The 15,461-nt window shown below is 37.1% G+C and overlaps 1 protein-coding gene across 1 annotated transcript; it reads left to right on the top strand.

The window, feature by feature from the left end:
- Window positions 1-8,419: 8,419 nt before the first annotated feature.
- Window positions 8,420-14,950, top strand: LOC143853549 (putative N-acetyltransferase HLS1). Its single transcript, XM_077363360.1, has 3 exons — window positions 8,420-8,670; window positions 9,003-9,136; window positions 13,997-14,950. The coding sequence occupies exons 1-3, from the start codon at window positions 8,488-8,490 to the stop codon at window positions 14,865-14,867; spliced, it is 1,188 nt and encodes a 395-aa protein (XP_077219475.1). The 5' UTR covers window positions 8,420-8,487; the 3' UTR covers window positions 14,868-14,950.
- Window positions 14,951-15,461: the final 511 nt, after the last annotated feature.

The raw sequence follows: 15,461 nt of genomic DNA, 5'->3' as shown, positions 1-15,461 counted from the left end.
ATGAGCTGGAGGACGAATAAAACTGACCAAAAAAAGAGAACAAAGATACAAAACAAAAGCAAATGGGGTGTCAATATCAGTCCATCCTCTTCCCCATCCAACCACATCTACTCACTTCGTATGCAAGAATATTACCCCACCATGTGCAGCTGGTGAAAAAGATTTGAAATCAACTCATACCTGACTGTCTTAAATACATAGCCACAAGGTATGTGATGAATTGAAAAGAAGACGGAACTAGCTAGTTAAATTACATGCATGCATACTCTCTATGAGGAAAGAAATACCAACATGAGCCAATGATTGATGCAGGTTGCTGAAGTTGATAGTCACTCTCAAATGGTGGTTTGGAGTTTTGTGATAGATTTGTGTGGCTGTATTTGAGAGTCCGGGCTACATGATTTGAAGTGATATAAATCTTAGTTTCATAGGTTCCCTTTCCATGACGTGGAAGATAATAGAGTATTTGATATATTGTGACTGCTTTCTCTCTTTTGTTCTAGTTTTGAAATGAAGGAATTTGGGGTACCTAAGTATCTTTTGGTAAGTAGCTAACTGGTAAATGGCCTAATTAATGGAAGGAAATATTTAAATTAGGTTACATAGTTCATCTGTTCATTTCGGATTTGGTCTGGCTTCTATAATTGTGTTTTTGGTTTTGTAGACACCCTAATTTTGCCCCTAACTTTATTTTAGGATAAGCCCCAACTAATAGATTGTCATAAAAAAGGAGATCCATGACGGACGTGCTAAGGAACAACAAATTACAACCAATACCTTATAAAATCCCAACCCAATCACAATGCAATAGTTTGGCCCAAATATAGAAACTATGCAATTTGTATATATTGAAAAATACCCTTTTTAGCTTGGGCACCACTGTCCTCAATCCCTCCGGCTAACAGCACACAGGGGCCCTTCAGTTCAGGCCCATCTCAATAAGGGGGCGAATTAGAGGCATAAATATAGTACTTTCCCTATAATGGGAGCTCTTGAATCATCTTTTCTCATGGAATTAGTCACCCAATATGATGAACCATGTACCCTTTTATTATTGGTCGTGTCTTTTCCCGGGTCCATGTTACTGTTTTGCCCTATAAAGTCAAATCAAAACTCATTTGACTCTGGCAAGTTATGACCACGTCAATTGAGTACTTAGCCGAGTCAACCAAGTACTCGGCTCTTGATTTCTATGATTATGTTTTTTATCTCATTTTCTGTTTATTTTCATTTCCATTCAACCCAAGAAAGAAAGTTTTCACAATAAAATAGAATGCTTTTGGTGGTTACAAGATGAACTTTGGCATTTCCAATATGGACCCAAGATGGAGTATTACGATTCATTGAGAGTCTTAGCTTCTGTCCTTTTCTTATGAGCTGATTTATTCCCAATTTTTGTACTCACTAAATTGGGTTGATGAGTATGTGTGCTGCAGTGTGTTGTGGGAGTTTGCATTTCATTTGATATCAAGCCATCATTCTCTTGGGATTTCGCAAATGATGAAGTTCTTAAATTGAGGAAAAAAAAGTTCAATAGCTAATACATCTTAAGAATTTCAAATCTCAAAGTCACGAAGTGTCCAGTCTCGGCTCTAACAATGATGTCCACCTTTTCTATCATTGGGATTCGCTAGTTGAGTCGAATGAACATGTGTTAAGAGACCATCGAGCTCATTATCTAGATTGAAGGTAGGATATTAATCTTTTTTTTTGGATATTAATCTAATGGTGGATTTTTTGGAGTCTGAATTTAAGATAAAACTCGATAATTTATTAATTTTTATAATGCAATTGTTAGTGTTTTTTTAAAGTAGTGTTAGACCATAAAAAATTTAAGATTACTGTGATCAAGCTCTAGAAGCATACTTCGGCTTGGTGGGAGCAATTGAAGGTCCGACAGGAAAGATTGGGGAAGGAGATAACTAGATTGTGGGAAAAGATGAAGAAAACATTGAAGAAGATTTGGTTGAATAAGTTTTGGAGGAAGAAGATGAGGCATCGTCATCTAGATGATGGAGAAGGTGAGGAGATCACCTGTAGAGACCATGGTGAAGCATTAGTTATCCACCGTAGCAAGAACACCTCCTCTGTGGAGGATACAATCTACTGTTTTGGCAAAACATTTCTCAAACTTGATTAACAACTTACTAAAAGATTTGCAACTTCATCATCAATAGCGGCACTTGTGAGTTGTGAGAACATGATCCGACAAGAGATGGTCGATAAGCTAAAGCTACATAGTGAACAATATCCAATCTCCTACAAGCTTGCATGATTCATAGAAGACAATGAAGTGACAGTCGACAAAGGCTATTTAAATTCATTTTCTACCGTAATATAAGGATATTCTAGGGAAATGATATTTACGCCCCTTTTATCACCAGGGACACCCATTTGCCAGTGTACTTTGCAATCAAAGCCACTGGATTTTTCTAACATAAAGTACATTAGCCCCCCTTTTGCCATTGATACACTGGCGCTGGGTGTCCCTGGTGATCAAAAGGGGCGTAAATATCACTTCCCATATTCTATGGTGTGGAATTATTTTGATGGATGCTTTCCATCTTCTATTGAGTAGACCTCGGCAGATTAGAAGGTTATCTATGATGGCTACAAATTTTTTTATATGTTTTCAAAATATTGTGTAAAAGTAGTTTTTGGCCTGTTGAAATTGGAAAGTGTACTTGAGCCCGTTCAGAGAAAAGGTAAAAACATTTTTTCTTAGAGGCCGTGTGGATACACGGATTTTAGAATCTTGGATTTCCTCAAAATTGTAGTTGGAGACGAGAGAAGAAGGAGATCAACCATCATTTTCTGATTTATCGCCCTTCTTTCCATCAGCAATAGAGTAGGTGATCATCCCATGTTTCCAGGATTTAGAAATCTCAGGATGGGGGAGAGATTTCTAAAACCTGGATCTCTTACTTAAAATCCAAGATTCTAAAGAGAAGCGAAACGGTCGGTCTCCTTATTCTCTCGTCTCCTATCTACGATTTTAAGGAAATCCAAGATTTTAAAATCCGCGTATCCAAACAGACCCTTAGGGATTTGCTAAGACCATCGCAGCATTATGCGGACTGGCTGCTACATGAGAGAGCAGCCACATAGGTTCACTTTTCAAAAGATTTTGTCTTTATTCATGAGGTGCCACTTGGGCTCACATTTCAACAAGTTTTGTCTTTATTCATGAGGTGGCTGCTCTCTCATGCAACAGCCGGTCCGCGAAATACCTTCTGCGATGGTCCATTGGTCCTAGAAAATCCCTTTTATTTATAGCCAAATTTAGGTAGGAAGACATTTCCCTATGGTTGTGAAGATGTGAGGGGATTAATTGGCTGTTGACTAGTGAGTTGAATTTATGGGTGTCAATGGATCTTCCGAATTCGAACTTAAACTAGAAGAATTTAGAAACATTATGAGGATCTATGGACACATTATGATCCTTACCATAGGATCTGAAATTTTTTCGACCTGATTGAGACAACTAACAAAAGCCCGTGGGACAGTCCTAAATCCAAATTTATTATACTAGTATACTATTTTCATAATGCTACGGAAACCGAGAATATGACCTAGAAGGGGACCCAACAAATTGATTCACGCCACAACATAACAAGTGAGCAAACCCTTCATTTTAGGGAAATCTGAAAAAAGTAAATTTTTTTTCAACACATTGCATATTCTCATTGCAGGTCCCCTGTTAGGTCTTGTTCTCGGTCTCCATATCATTTTCCTTTATGAAAATATGCTTTTTAATTTTTTTATAACTTTAAGTATTACTTCAAGGGTATTTTAGGAAAAATAAGTCATCCATTTTTTTCAAACTGTTCCTATTTTCAGCATTTTATCATACATCTCTCTCAAGTCACGAGTCACCTTCTTCTCTTCCTTCTATAACCATTGACCCTAAGACCCTAACCCACTGCACCGCTGCCACTGTACTACATCTCACACTTACCCTCGCCCTAGTAGCCTTCTTCTAAGAAATTTGATTTTGTACAATGTAAGTAGGAGATACTAGGACACTCTGATGGACGATTTGATTTGAAATGGATTGAACCGAGACACGGTAGGTAGATTTGAAGAACACTCGGAATCCGATCCAACCGATAAGGAATTTGAATGGATTATGACTAAGACATAGGCGGATCCGATACGAAGTAGATCCATTGACATCTCTAGTTTCAATGAAAAGCTTGAATGAAACATCAAGGTTGAAAACTTCTTAACTATGCTTCGTCTACGTAATGTTGCTAGATTTCACAGCATCCTTAAAACATTTTTAAAGTTAATCACTTATCAAGAGACATAGAAGACTTGTAAAAGTTGTGATAATAAACTTCAAGACAACGCAAATATACCCTTCTTAGTATTGAGGAAGGTCAATGAAAATGCATATCAAATTGAGCTAGTAAGTAATATAGAGATTTGGGCTATCTTCAAAGTGATTGATTTGCAGGCTTCTCATGGTTGGTAATTAGGTGAGAGTATAGATTCGAGGAAGAATCTTTGCAACCTGGGGAGAATGATGGCAAGGCAGAAGCAACCCCAGATGACAGAAGTAAGAGCCATGGCCCACGCATAGATTAATGGTCAAAAGTGAAAGTAGAAAAACAAGTTATTGAAGGAAACCATCCGTGAGTTTTCACAAGTTGTTACTTACAACTTACAAGAGCAGTTGTATTTCTATCACAACTACTTTTCTTTTTTCGTTTCTACAAGGTAGTTTATTTATGTTAACTACATTGTTTATGTTGCTAGTAGGATTAATTTAGAGCACATTTAGGATAGAATTAATTTATATATTATAAGAAAGAGGTGTAATGGAAGGAGTTATAGTAGGATTTTTACATTTTATTATGGCTCCGTTTCTTTCGACATAAAAATGGACGTAAAATTTGTTTTGTGTTGTAAAAATGAACATAAAACAAATTTTACGTCCATTTTTACGTCGAAAGAAACGCTCCGCCTATAGGGAAAATTACAGTTACACCTTCAACGATAACCCTATAGTTTCAAACTCATCAATTACATCCTTTGACTTTCCAATGTGTATTAGGTAGACCCCCTCCGTTGAAACAATATCAATGCTGAATAAAGATCTTTGGTTTAGCCCAGCTGCATATAGGGGTGTAAACGAGCCCAGCTCGGCTCGGCTCGTTAAGCTCAAGAGCTCGGCTCGGCTTGGCCAGGCTCGCGAGCCTTACCAAGCTTGGGTTATATTAAGGGCCATGATATATTCACACCCCTCATCTTCCTTGGACAGCCCTATTTAGTGTAATTTGACTACTCTTTTTACACCACAGGGGGTGGTCCAAGTAACAAATGGGGTTCCAAAAAAGAAGTGACATATTTTGCCTCCCCCTTTCACTCCCTGGACAGCCCTTTTAGTGTATATTTAATATATAATATCTATATATAAATATATTAAATCCTTAACGAGCCCAGCTCGGGCTCGGCTCGTTAAGCTTATACCGAGCTAAGCTCGAGCGAGCTTCCGAGCCCGAGCCAAAATTGACACCCTTAGCTGCATATGAATCAATTCTGAATTGGAGGGGGTCTACCTTATGCTTTGAGTCATTCCGTCAAGTTAAAGTGATGGACGGTCAACGAAGGGGGTCTACCTTATACACATTGAAAAGTCAGAAGGTGTAGTTGATAAGTTTGAAGCTATAGGGTTATCGTTGAATGAGTCAGAAAGTTGAGGAGGTGTAACTGTATTTTTTCCTTTATTATATAAGCTAGATAAAGGAGAAACTATAAGGAACTTTGATATGTATTGAATAGAAAATCTCACTTTATACTTTGAGTTTCTTCTCCTCTGTGACCTTGGGCTTGACACTCCATATATATGGTTCTCCAAAAATGATATTTCCTTATACATACATTGTACAATGGCCATGAGTGTCCGTACGCAAAGTAGGACCAGAATCATATGTGGGATACGAACGTATGAAATCACATTTTCATCACTCATTGCCGGATGGAAAAAATGCACTAGAAGACTTAGGTTCTTTATCTCTAGTCTTCTTGTGGGACATTCTAGTACTACAAGAAAAAGGTTTGATTACATCATATACTTCAAACTTCTGAAATTATTTTACCCAAAATTCAAAAATTTCCATCTCTACACTCCAAAATATTTTTAAAAATCTCTATTTTTTTGTGTTCTTTAAACATGGGTTCATTTCATTCAGAATTAGGCGAGGATATATTAACTAGCTCAGCGTTTTAAAAAAAAATTCTTTATTTGCACGGGCTCTTTCAAGAATTACTCAATTAACGAACATGTTAACTAATCAATTATGATAAATTGGACCGGATAAAATTCAACAAGATAAAACTCCAAATACTTTCTAAAATCTCAACAATATTTACTAGAATATATTCTAAAAAACTCCACAGTTTGTAAGTAATTGTTAATAAAGTATGTACAATTTAAATACTTTTGTAAGCCCATATGATATAATCTTTAAGTTTAGATGACTTTCATTTGAAATTTCCATTTTCACCCTATGTAGGCAAATGGAAAAATGATGTGAACTTGGGGTAGAGGACAAAGGACTATTATCAACTGCAAGACTACTTTACAATCATTGAGGAAATAAACCCAAATAGTCTGTCACCCACAGATTGATTTCTTGCCTACCCAACTTCTTCACAGTAACATTAATTATTTCTTTTATAGGTCGATAATTCAAAAACTCGACTCGAGTTGGTGTGAGTCAACTCGTTTTGCAATTTAATGTCTATAGGGCACATTAGGATCATTTTACATTAGACAAGAGTATTAAAGCTTTGGTAGGTTCTTTCACATTCTTTTACCCAGTGAGTTGTTGGTGAGTCAACTCGTTTCACAAACAAGTTGAGTCAACTTGAACAACTTTTGAGTTCATTGGACTAGTTTTAGTACTTATATTTCATTCCTATTTACAATATGCTTTTACCATATGGTGTAAAGCTGATTTGATTTGTATCACTTCAAAGCAATTTTCAGACAACTTGTTGTTGTAAAGTTGGATGGAATTTTTTTTTTTTTTTGGTTGTTAAGCTGGGATTGAACAAGGTTGAGATACAAAGCCTCAACCTGAGCTGTGGGCCAACCACCTAAAGATGAATATATCTTTATAACTTCAAACCATTTTGCCGACATCTTTTTTTTTGAAGAAGGCAACAGAATATATATTTATATGTATGAGTAAGCAGAACCGAGATGGTCCTTGCGGAACCATTTTGCCGACATCTTCTTGGCTGCTTGTCTAGGGATACTTCTGATGGCTAACTTACATGTGGCAAGAAGCAAATGTTGGAGCAAATTTTTTGTCAACATACTTAGTTGTGCAACCCGAGTCGATTTTTGGGAATGCTGGATGAGCTTTTACCATAAAATCAGGTCGGGTTTGGGTTGATTCTAATTTATTTTTTATCAAACGCTCAACATGCCCAAATTGCACCCCTACAAAATACTGGACAATATAAATTGTGTTAAAAAGATTAAATAACACCTTCTCCAACAGCTTATGCTTTTGGAGTAACCGGTTGTTTCACATGGTATCAAAGCAAATGCCTGGGTTCAAACCTCCTTGATAGTAAAATCCACATGCAATGGCTTAACCCAAAAAGAGGGGCCACATGTAGGCCAACCCGAAAAAGAGGGGCACAGGTGAGAGGGATTGTTAAAGTATCAAAGATTAAATAACGCCTTCTCCAACAACTTAAGCTTTTGGAGTAACTGGTTGTTTCACAAATTAGAGCTCCTATGGAGCTGATTCTTTGTGGACACCCTATCTATGTGGAGGATCACTCAAACAGTATGCCCTCCACTGTATTTTAAGCTAGTGTGTAGATAACTTATCTACACTTGTGTGTAGAAACCGTTTTCCATGTTTGTGACTAGAGCTCATATAAGCTTATATGAGCTAGAGCTCACAAACACAGGGGTCCACATTGTTTGGATGATCCAAAGCATTCATTTGACCTTGACAGGGTGTGCCCAAAAAATCAGCTACATAGGATCATCCCAACCCTTCCATCAGTGGAGTTTAAAAGTGGGTATTCATGCATGTGTGAAACGTGATATTTCCACCTTTTCCTGAATTTTCACAACTTTTGTTTATCTTTAAAAAAAAAAAAAAAAAAACGACGACACTTTCACTCTTTTTTGTAGTCTCCTGAAAATAAAGTCAGTTTTATTCGAAAAAGACAAACAAAATTGGGAACAAAAAACGAGAATCATAAACTTATCACATGGGCTGTGATTGATTGATGTTTTAGGTGTTTTTTGAGCTGTTTGGCCTGTAAGAAGAGAACAAGAAGAGAACCCCTGGAAAGTCACAAGAAAATGATACAATTTCTTGCATATATAAGAGCACTTGACTGGTGGTGGGGTTGGCTCTAACTCATTTAAGAGGAGGCTAGGTTGCCTCTGATCTCTCCATCATGTTTTTTCCTACACATTGAGTGTTTCCATTGAGCTGTAGACAAAAAATGGATGTCTACATAGAAAACAAGGTTCTTATAAGGGAATTCAATGAAGAGAGAGACTTGGTGGAGGTGGAAAGGGTAGAGAGGAATTGTGAGATTGAGTGTAGAAAAGGGTTCTCTTTCCTCACCAACATCATGTGTGATCCTTTATGTAGGATTAGGCTTTATCCAACTCGTATTATGCTGGTAGGTGGGGGTGATAGATCTGCCTTATAATGCAAAACATACATCAGAAACCAATTGCTTCTTTTGCAGTTATTGTTTTTTTCTTTCATGTTATCCTTTAACTGTTCAATCAAAACATCAGAACATCAGCTATGATGGTTCTCCATTAATGAAACTTTCTCATTCCTTGTCCCTTTATGTTCTCCTCTATCACTTTTGTGTAAGAAAATAGTCACCTAACTCTTTGTTTTTCTTGTACTTGGAGTAGATTATTATATGTCTGTGACATGCATATTCTCCATAGAGAGTTACATTAGAAGGATGCATGCTAACATGTTGAAAATCGACTACAGGTTGCTGAGTTGATCGGAAGTGGGGAGCTTGTTGGAGTGGTCAGAGGTTGCATGAAGTGTGTGGGGACAGGTTCTGGTGAAACAAGGGTGAAGATTGGTTGCATCCTTGGCCTTAGAGTTTCTTCTATGCATAGGTTAGTTTTAACCTAATTCTCTCTCTCACTCTCTCTTTTGATCCTTTCACCAACGTCCTGGCATTAATCTCACATGCTAGCTTTGGGAAATAATTAGTTTGAAAGGAAAAAATAATCTCACATGTTAGAATTTTGTATGGGAGTTTCTCTCAATAGGAATATCCTTGTATTTTCTTGCCTTAATATAACCTTGGATGGCGCACCCCCTTTTTAACTAGGATCACCCCTTAGGATGGTTTTAAACCCATTGAACCTTTTTGCTCTTAGTCATAAACCCACTGAAAGGGGTGTTCTTGGCAAACAAAAGAAGCACATTTGTCATCTCCCTTATAATCTTTCTTGTTTTCTTGCTCAAAAGAGAAAGAAAATTTCAATTCCTCAAATTGGGTGGTAATTATCCTATATAATTTTCTTATACATATATTTACAACTAAGAGCTCCCCTTATAATATAACTAAAAACCTACCAACCTTTTGGCTGCCTTGTTGGCAAAAGGTCTTTTCTCTAGACCTTTAGATTGTAGCTTCGAGGATTGGTACCCCAAAAAAATCTCTTCACAACTATAAAAGCTTAGTCATGGATTATGAGAGAAGATTAACTTTTAGTTGGATGTTAAGTAGTTTTTGTAGGGAATTTGACCGGGTAAAACTCCACCGGTTTCTACCGTTGTGGGACTATTTGCTTTTGTGTGGAACTCCAACAATCTCCCCCTCCACGCGGAAGCAATGTGGACAATCTCGCCCTTCCACGCGGCGGCAACATGGGAACCACGAGATACTACACCGGGGTTTTCGAGATCTTCCCCGAGGGACATTCCCGCCCTCGGAGGAAACCGAGTTTACCAGGAAAACCGGGGTTACCACACCCTGAGCTCTGAATCTCTGATACCAATTGTTAGGGAAATTAACCGGGTAGATCTCACCCCTAAAAGCTACCTGTTAGAGGGAGGGTGCCCATTCCCATGTAACCTGTCCCCATCCATTTTACTTATCCGATGTGGGAGTATTTGCTTTTGCGTGGAACCCCAATAGTTTTTGTATATGAAAACTGTTGGCAAACATCTACATGTTTGTGCAAATCCTATATCTATTATATTAAAGATGATGGACTTCTAACCATTTCTGCTGAGGTGGACAATCCTCCTTCTGCCAAGTTGGCATCTAATCCTACGTGGCCCGAAAATTCTAAAGGTTCCCGTGTTCCAAAGGCCTTCTCAATCCCACATGTCACCAAAACCCGAAAGGTCTCCACTCACTTTAGGAATTGTTTTAAAACCAAACCTCATGTTGATTATTCCAAAGTTCTTTTCATTAAAAACACAACCCGTCCAGTTTCCAAATCGAATCCCTAAAAATCAGCAAAACCCCACAATATCAGAAAATCTCCGCACCCGTTCTTTCCTCTCCCTCTCACCCATTTATCGCACTCCTGTAAATCTTATGCAGGATTTAGATCGTCTACGTGCAAAAAACCCTACGAATGGTCACATCCCATCCCGTAATAAGTCCCAATTTCTTTAAACTCCATTAAGCTGTGTCTTTTCAGAAACACCTCCTCGCCTCCCAAGAGCAATGCTGTTTTTTTTATTTCTTCTTCATATAGTGCAGTGATGCAGTTTTTTTATTTTTTCTCCAATATTCCAATCTACAATCCTTCCGAACCTCCCTCCCTCCCTCTGCCATGTGTCCTTCCCAATTCTTCTGCTTACTACAGTTATCTATCTACTCTGGATTCACCAGCAATATGAAACACCAGGTACTCTTTTATTATGCTATGTTTAATTTTGGCTTATCCATCTGCCTCTACCTTGCAGTCCATTTTCTTCCTGCACAACTGGCCATTATTTACCCCATTTTAGTTCTTAAAAAACTGAAAATGACAAATATTATTGACAACTAATTTAATGACAAATATAATAATTTAATTTCAGAAACACCAGTTTAAACAACTAAAAAATTATTAATGACAAACATAGACTTGATATGATAATTTTAGTGTCTGGAAGAAAATTTCTGACTGTGATTTTTTTGCGTTTTTTTTTTCTTTGGAATAAATTTTCCATATTTCTTATTTCTCGACTAGCCTTACCCTCTTATCCTCAATACTTCCCATTTCTTCTTCCTTTTATTGTTCTATGTTTATTTTTGGTTTATCCAGCTGGGTTCTAAATTGAATACTGTAGTTAGAGAAGCATGTGTTGATTAAATCTAGGAACGAGATTCATTGCTTCCCATTCTTAAATCTGGAAACGGGATCCCTTCTTTTTCCAATCATCAATATACATATTTATGTAGAATAAACTACCTCTCTCTCTCTCTCTCTGCGTGCTCTAATGGGATTTAAAGAACCAAACTATGATGCCTTCATTCATGTATTATGAAGAGACACGTGCTCCAAGTAGGAGTGGAGATTGTTGTGTATGAAGCCCCTACGATCTTGATTGTCCAGTCAATGAGCATCCCCCCATCTCTCATCAACTTGGCTCTCTATGGGTAAGATGTTCATCAGTTAATTGGATGGTCGGATCATTCGATGTTGATACATTTATGACTAAGTTGCAAGCTGCAACCATGTCAGTTCGTCTTATTTGATTTGCATCCATACTAATTTAATTCATATTTCTATATGTATCGTAAATATCCATGTCTCATCTTAGAGGGAACATAGTTTTGATAAAAAATCTATTACTTTTGTTATGTTCTGTTAGTGTTCGATGTTTTATCAGTTTGATCTCACAATTGTGAAGTTAACACCTTTCATGCTCATTTATTGTTTTAAGATTTTTGTGTGTGAACTGTAAACAGAGCAGACATTTGGTCTTTTGAAATATTTTGATTGGAACCTATATGGGTTGATTGTTTTGATTGTGTGGGCTTATCCTGGGCTTTTAGAAACGGATTGTTGTCCATCTCTCCAACCGTAGCTGCCCCTAACAACAACTCTATTAGTAAAGGTAATATAGTCTTCCTATATTTATTCTTCCGAATGTATCTTCTTCTTCTTTTCTTTCTTTTGAAATGGCTATCTTCTTTTGGAATGCAACCAGAATGACAGTATACAAATAGCCATCTCGACGATTTATTGTCCATAACACCTCCTCACCTCCACCATTCTTTATATCCATTGAAAGCATTTGAACGAGGGAGTCTAATATATGTTCCAAACTTCACCCTTTGCGCATCGATTCCCCAGTCTCTACCCTGCTTCCTTCCCATCTCTTCTGCTAAGTAAAGTTATTTACCTCGATTCCAACATCAATATCACACACCAGGTGCCCTTTTTAATTTGGTGAATAATTTTTTCATCTTATATTATTTTTAAAATCAACATCTGAGTCTCTGCTTCTCTCTCTATAGTTATCAAACACATTTACAAACCTGTGTGTCTTTCATTTGCTTACATTTCTCTGACTTGCCTTTTTCTCTTAATACTAATCATTTCCTCTTTCTTTATTTGTGATTTGGTAAATAAGTTGGTTTGGAGTACCACCTATAGGTTTATTTTAAAAAAAATCACTAATTAGGCAAATTCCTTAAGGGCCCATTTGGATACCTCATGCATTTGTATTTTGATTTGGATTTGAGTTTTGGATACAATCACATCAATCATCTTCATGATCATGTTTTAAGAGAGAGAGAAAGAGAGAGGAAAAGAGGGAGGGATGCCGGAGTAACGTCGAGGAGCAGCGATGATGAAGGAAGTTGCCACAAATATTGATTTCCAAATAATGTCTCGCAGAAAAGATTTGAAAATAGGAATTTTTGCACTGTCGTCGCTGATTTGGAAATCTAAGGATCTGATTGAGTTCAAAATATAAACTAAATCCAAATCTAAATCTTGATGGTATCGAAACGGGCCCTAAATAAAGAGGCAACATTGTGTAGTTGTTATATGTCCAAATGTGTCAATGATCATGTAATCTAACACCACTTCTTTAGTAGGAAACAAATCTTATAATTAATCTTTCAAATATCAAATCTAATGCAATCTAATATTTCACAATAAATAAGACAATTTATGTTAATTTTGTAAACCATTGATCTGTCAAGTTGGAGCATCTAATAATTGCTATTTCAAGTCATTTCAACTCTATGGATCTAACAAAATTCTATTAAAAAGAAAAATAAGAACACCACTTTTTTCTCCTTCTTTAAAGACACTTATTGGGTCCCACTTTTATCTATTAATCTGATCTGTTGATAGGAATGACAACCATAAGCCAGGCCAAATGGCATTGAGATATGATCGTAGAAATAAGGAAGAAATATCCTCTTTCTGTAATAATAAACTATTAAACTTCTTTTTAAAACTTCAATTCCGCGCCCAACTCAAACGAATATAGAAACCATATAAATCCGTAAAAAATATCCAATTTCCTAAACATTCTCCTTTCATTAATTAAGAAGGAATCCCTTAATTCTCTCTATAATTAATCCCATAATTCCTCCAACTTTTAAACGTCCAACCAAAGGTAAATTCCTGAAATTTCTCTTCAGATAGCTATCTTTATTTCCACATAATCTTGCAATGACCAATTACAATGTCCCCTTTTCATTCTTTGAGCCCAAGGCCAATGGAATTCTATCAAAACATAAGTATAAAATGGTGGGCCCATCCTCTGCATCAGTTTGGACCTCAAATCAAGGTTTTAAATCGTAGGCCCCACCCATCAAAAATATGTGAATGGTGACCCCATTCTTTAATTTTCAAATAGTTTTAAACAATATTTTTTCCTCGCCCCGTGCATCGCACGGGTATGCAACTAGTTAACTTTTGATAAAGCAATGTTTAGGCACGCAATTCTGTTAATGTAAGATCTCACATGATCATGTATTTTTGTTTTCCTTTTTTTTCATGTAGGCATAAAGGAATTGGGTTGAAGCTAGTCAAGTCCATTGAAGGTTGGGCTATAAGAAATGGAGCCCAATACATCTGCCTGGCCACAGAGGAAAACAATGTGGCCTCCACAAATCTCTTCATTCTTAAATGTAATTATGTAAAATTAAGCTCCCTAGTCATACTTGTTCAATCGATCGAATCTCGTGCTAAGACTCCTCATCGAGATGTCAAGATAGAGAAGCTGAGCGTCGATCAAGCTATTTCACTGTACAAGGATCGTCTTGGAGGCAAGGTATTCTTTCCAATTGACATTGACACAATTCTCAGGGAAAAGCTTAACCTTGGCACATGGGTATCATTTTTCAAGGGAGAGGAATGGGCTAATTTACACTGTACAGATAAGAATGAGGACTTCAACATTGAAACTCCAAGCTCTTGGGCCATTCTCAGCATATGGAAGACATATGAAGCTTACAAGCTTCAGATAAGAGGAACACCTTTCATCGGTCGTTTTGACGCCAAAGTGAGGCATACAGGAGCCCAAATCTTCCCTTGCCTTAGGATACCCTCTGTATGTGACCAACCCAGTAGACCATTTGGATTTCTCTTCCTATATGGGCTTCATGGAGAGGGGGAGAGGATGGGGGTGCTCATGAAACATCTATGGCGTTTTGCTTACAATTTGGCTGGAAAGGTGAAAGACTGTAGAGCCATCATCACTGAGTTGGGGGCTTGTGACCCTATCAGAGGGCATATTCCCCAGGGACCCTCCATGTCATGTATCAATGACCTTTGGTGCTTAAAGAGAGTTCATGACTCAAGTAATGGCGATGATGATTGGACCAAGATACAAACATTAACACATCTATTTGTTGATCCAAGAGAATTTTAGAGTTTCCATCTCAATGATGCTTATTAGCCATAAATATATCATGTTTACATACATTCCTATTATTGGAGTGTGAATAATGAATATTTGTCCATTTCAAGAGGTCTTAAGAATGGCAATGTCTCTAGGTTTCGGTATGTGACTAGGGGTGTTCATTATTCGGTTATAACCGAATAACCGAACCGAATTGGTTTGGTCGGTTCGGTTCGGGTTTTTTTTCTTTTCGGTTCGGTTTCGGTTATTTTTTTTGGGAAATTCAGTTATTCGGGTTCTGTTTCGGTTATCTCAAAAAAAAATTAGGCTAACCGAATAACCGAAATTATGGATAAAAACCACTATTTTTCCAAAAAAAGTGCTGCTATATGGTCACTCCGTAGGATGATGAAAACTGTCCATTTGATTTATCACAACTTAATTAGGTTGTGCTCAAAAAATAATTTCGATAGGATGATCCTAGCCCTCCTATCCAAATCAAGATTTTGCTTTTTTTCCTCTTTTTATCCCACTATTCGGTTATAACTGAATAACCGAATTTTTAACCGGTTCTGTTTCGGTTCGGTATTTGAAAATTTCAATTCGGTTTCGGTTATCGAAATT

The sequence above is a fragment of the Tasmannia lanceolata genome, unplaced genomic scaffold (assembly GCF_043159265.1).
Source record: "Tasmannia lanceolata isolate RefF3 unplaced genomic scaffold, GAP_Taslan_0.1 ptg000019l, whole genome shotgun sequence".
Lineage (NCBI taxonomy): Eukaryota > Viridiplantae > Streptophyta > Magnoliopsida > Canellales > Winteraceae > Tasmannia > Tasmannia lanceolata.
The sequence above is the reverse complement of the archived record's forward strand: the minus strand, read 5'-3'. Positions and strand labels throughout refer to the sequence as shown.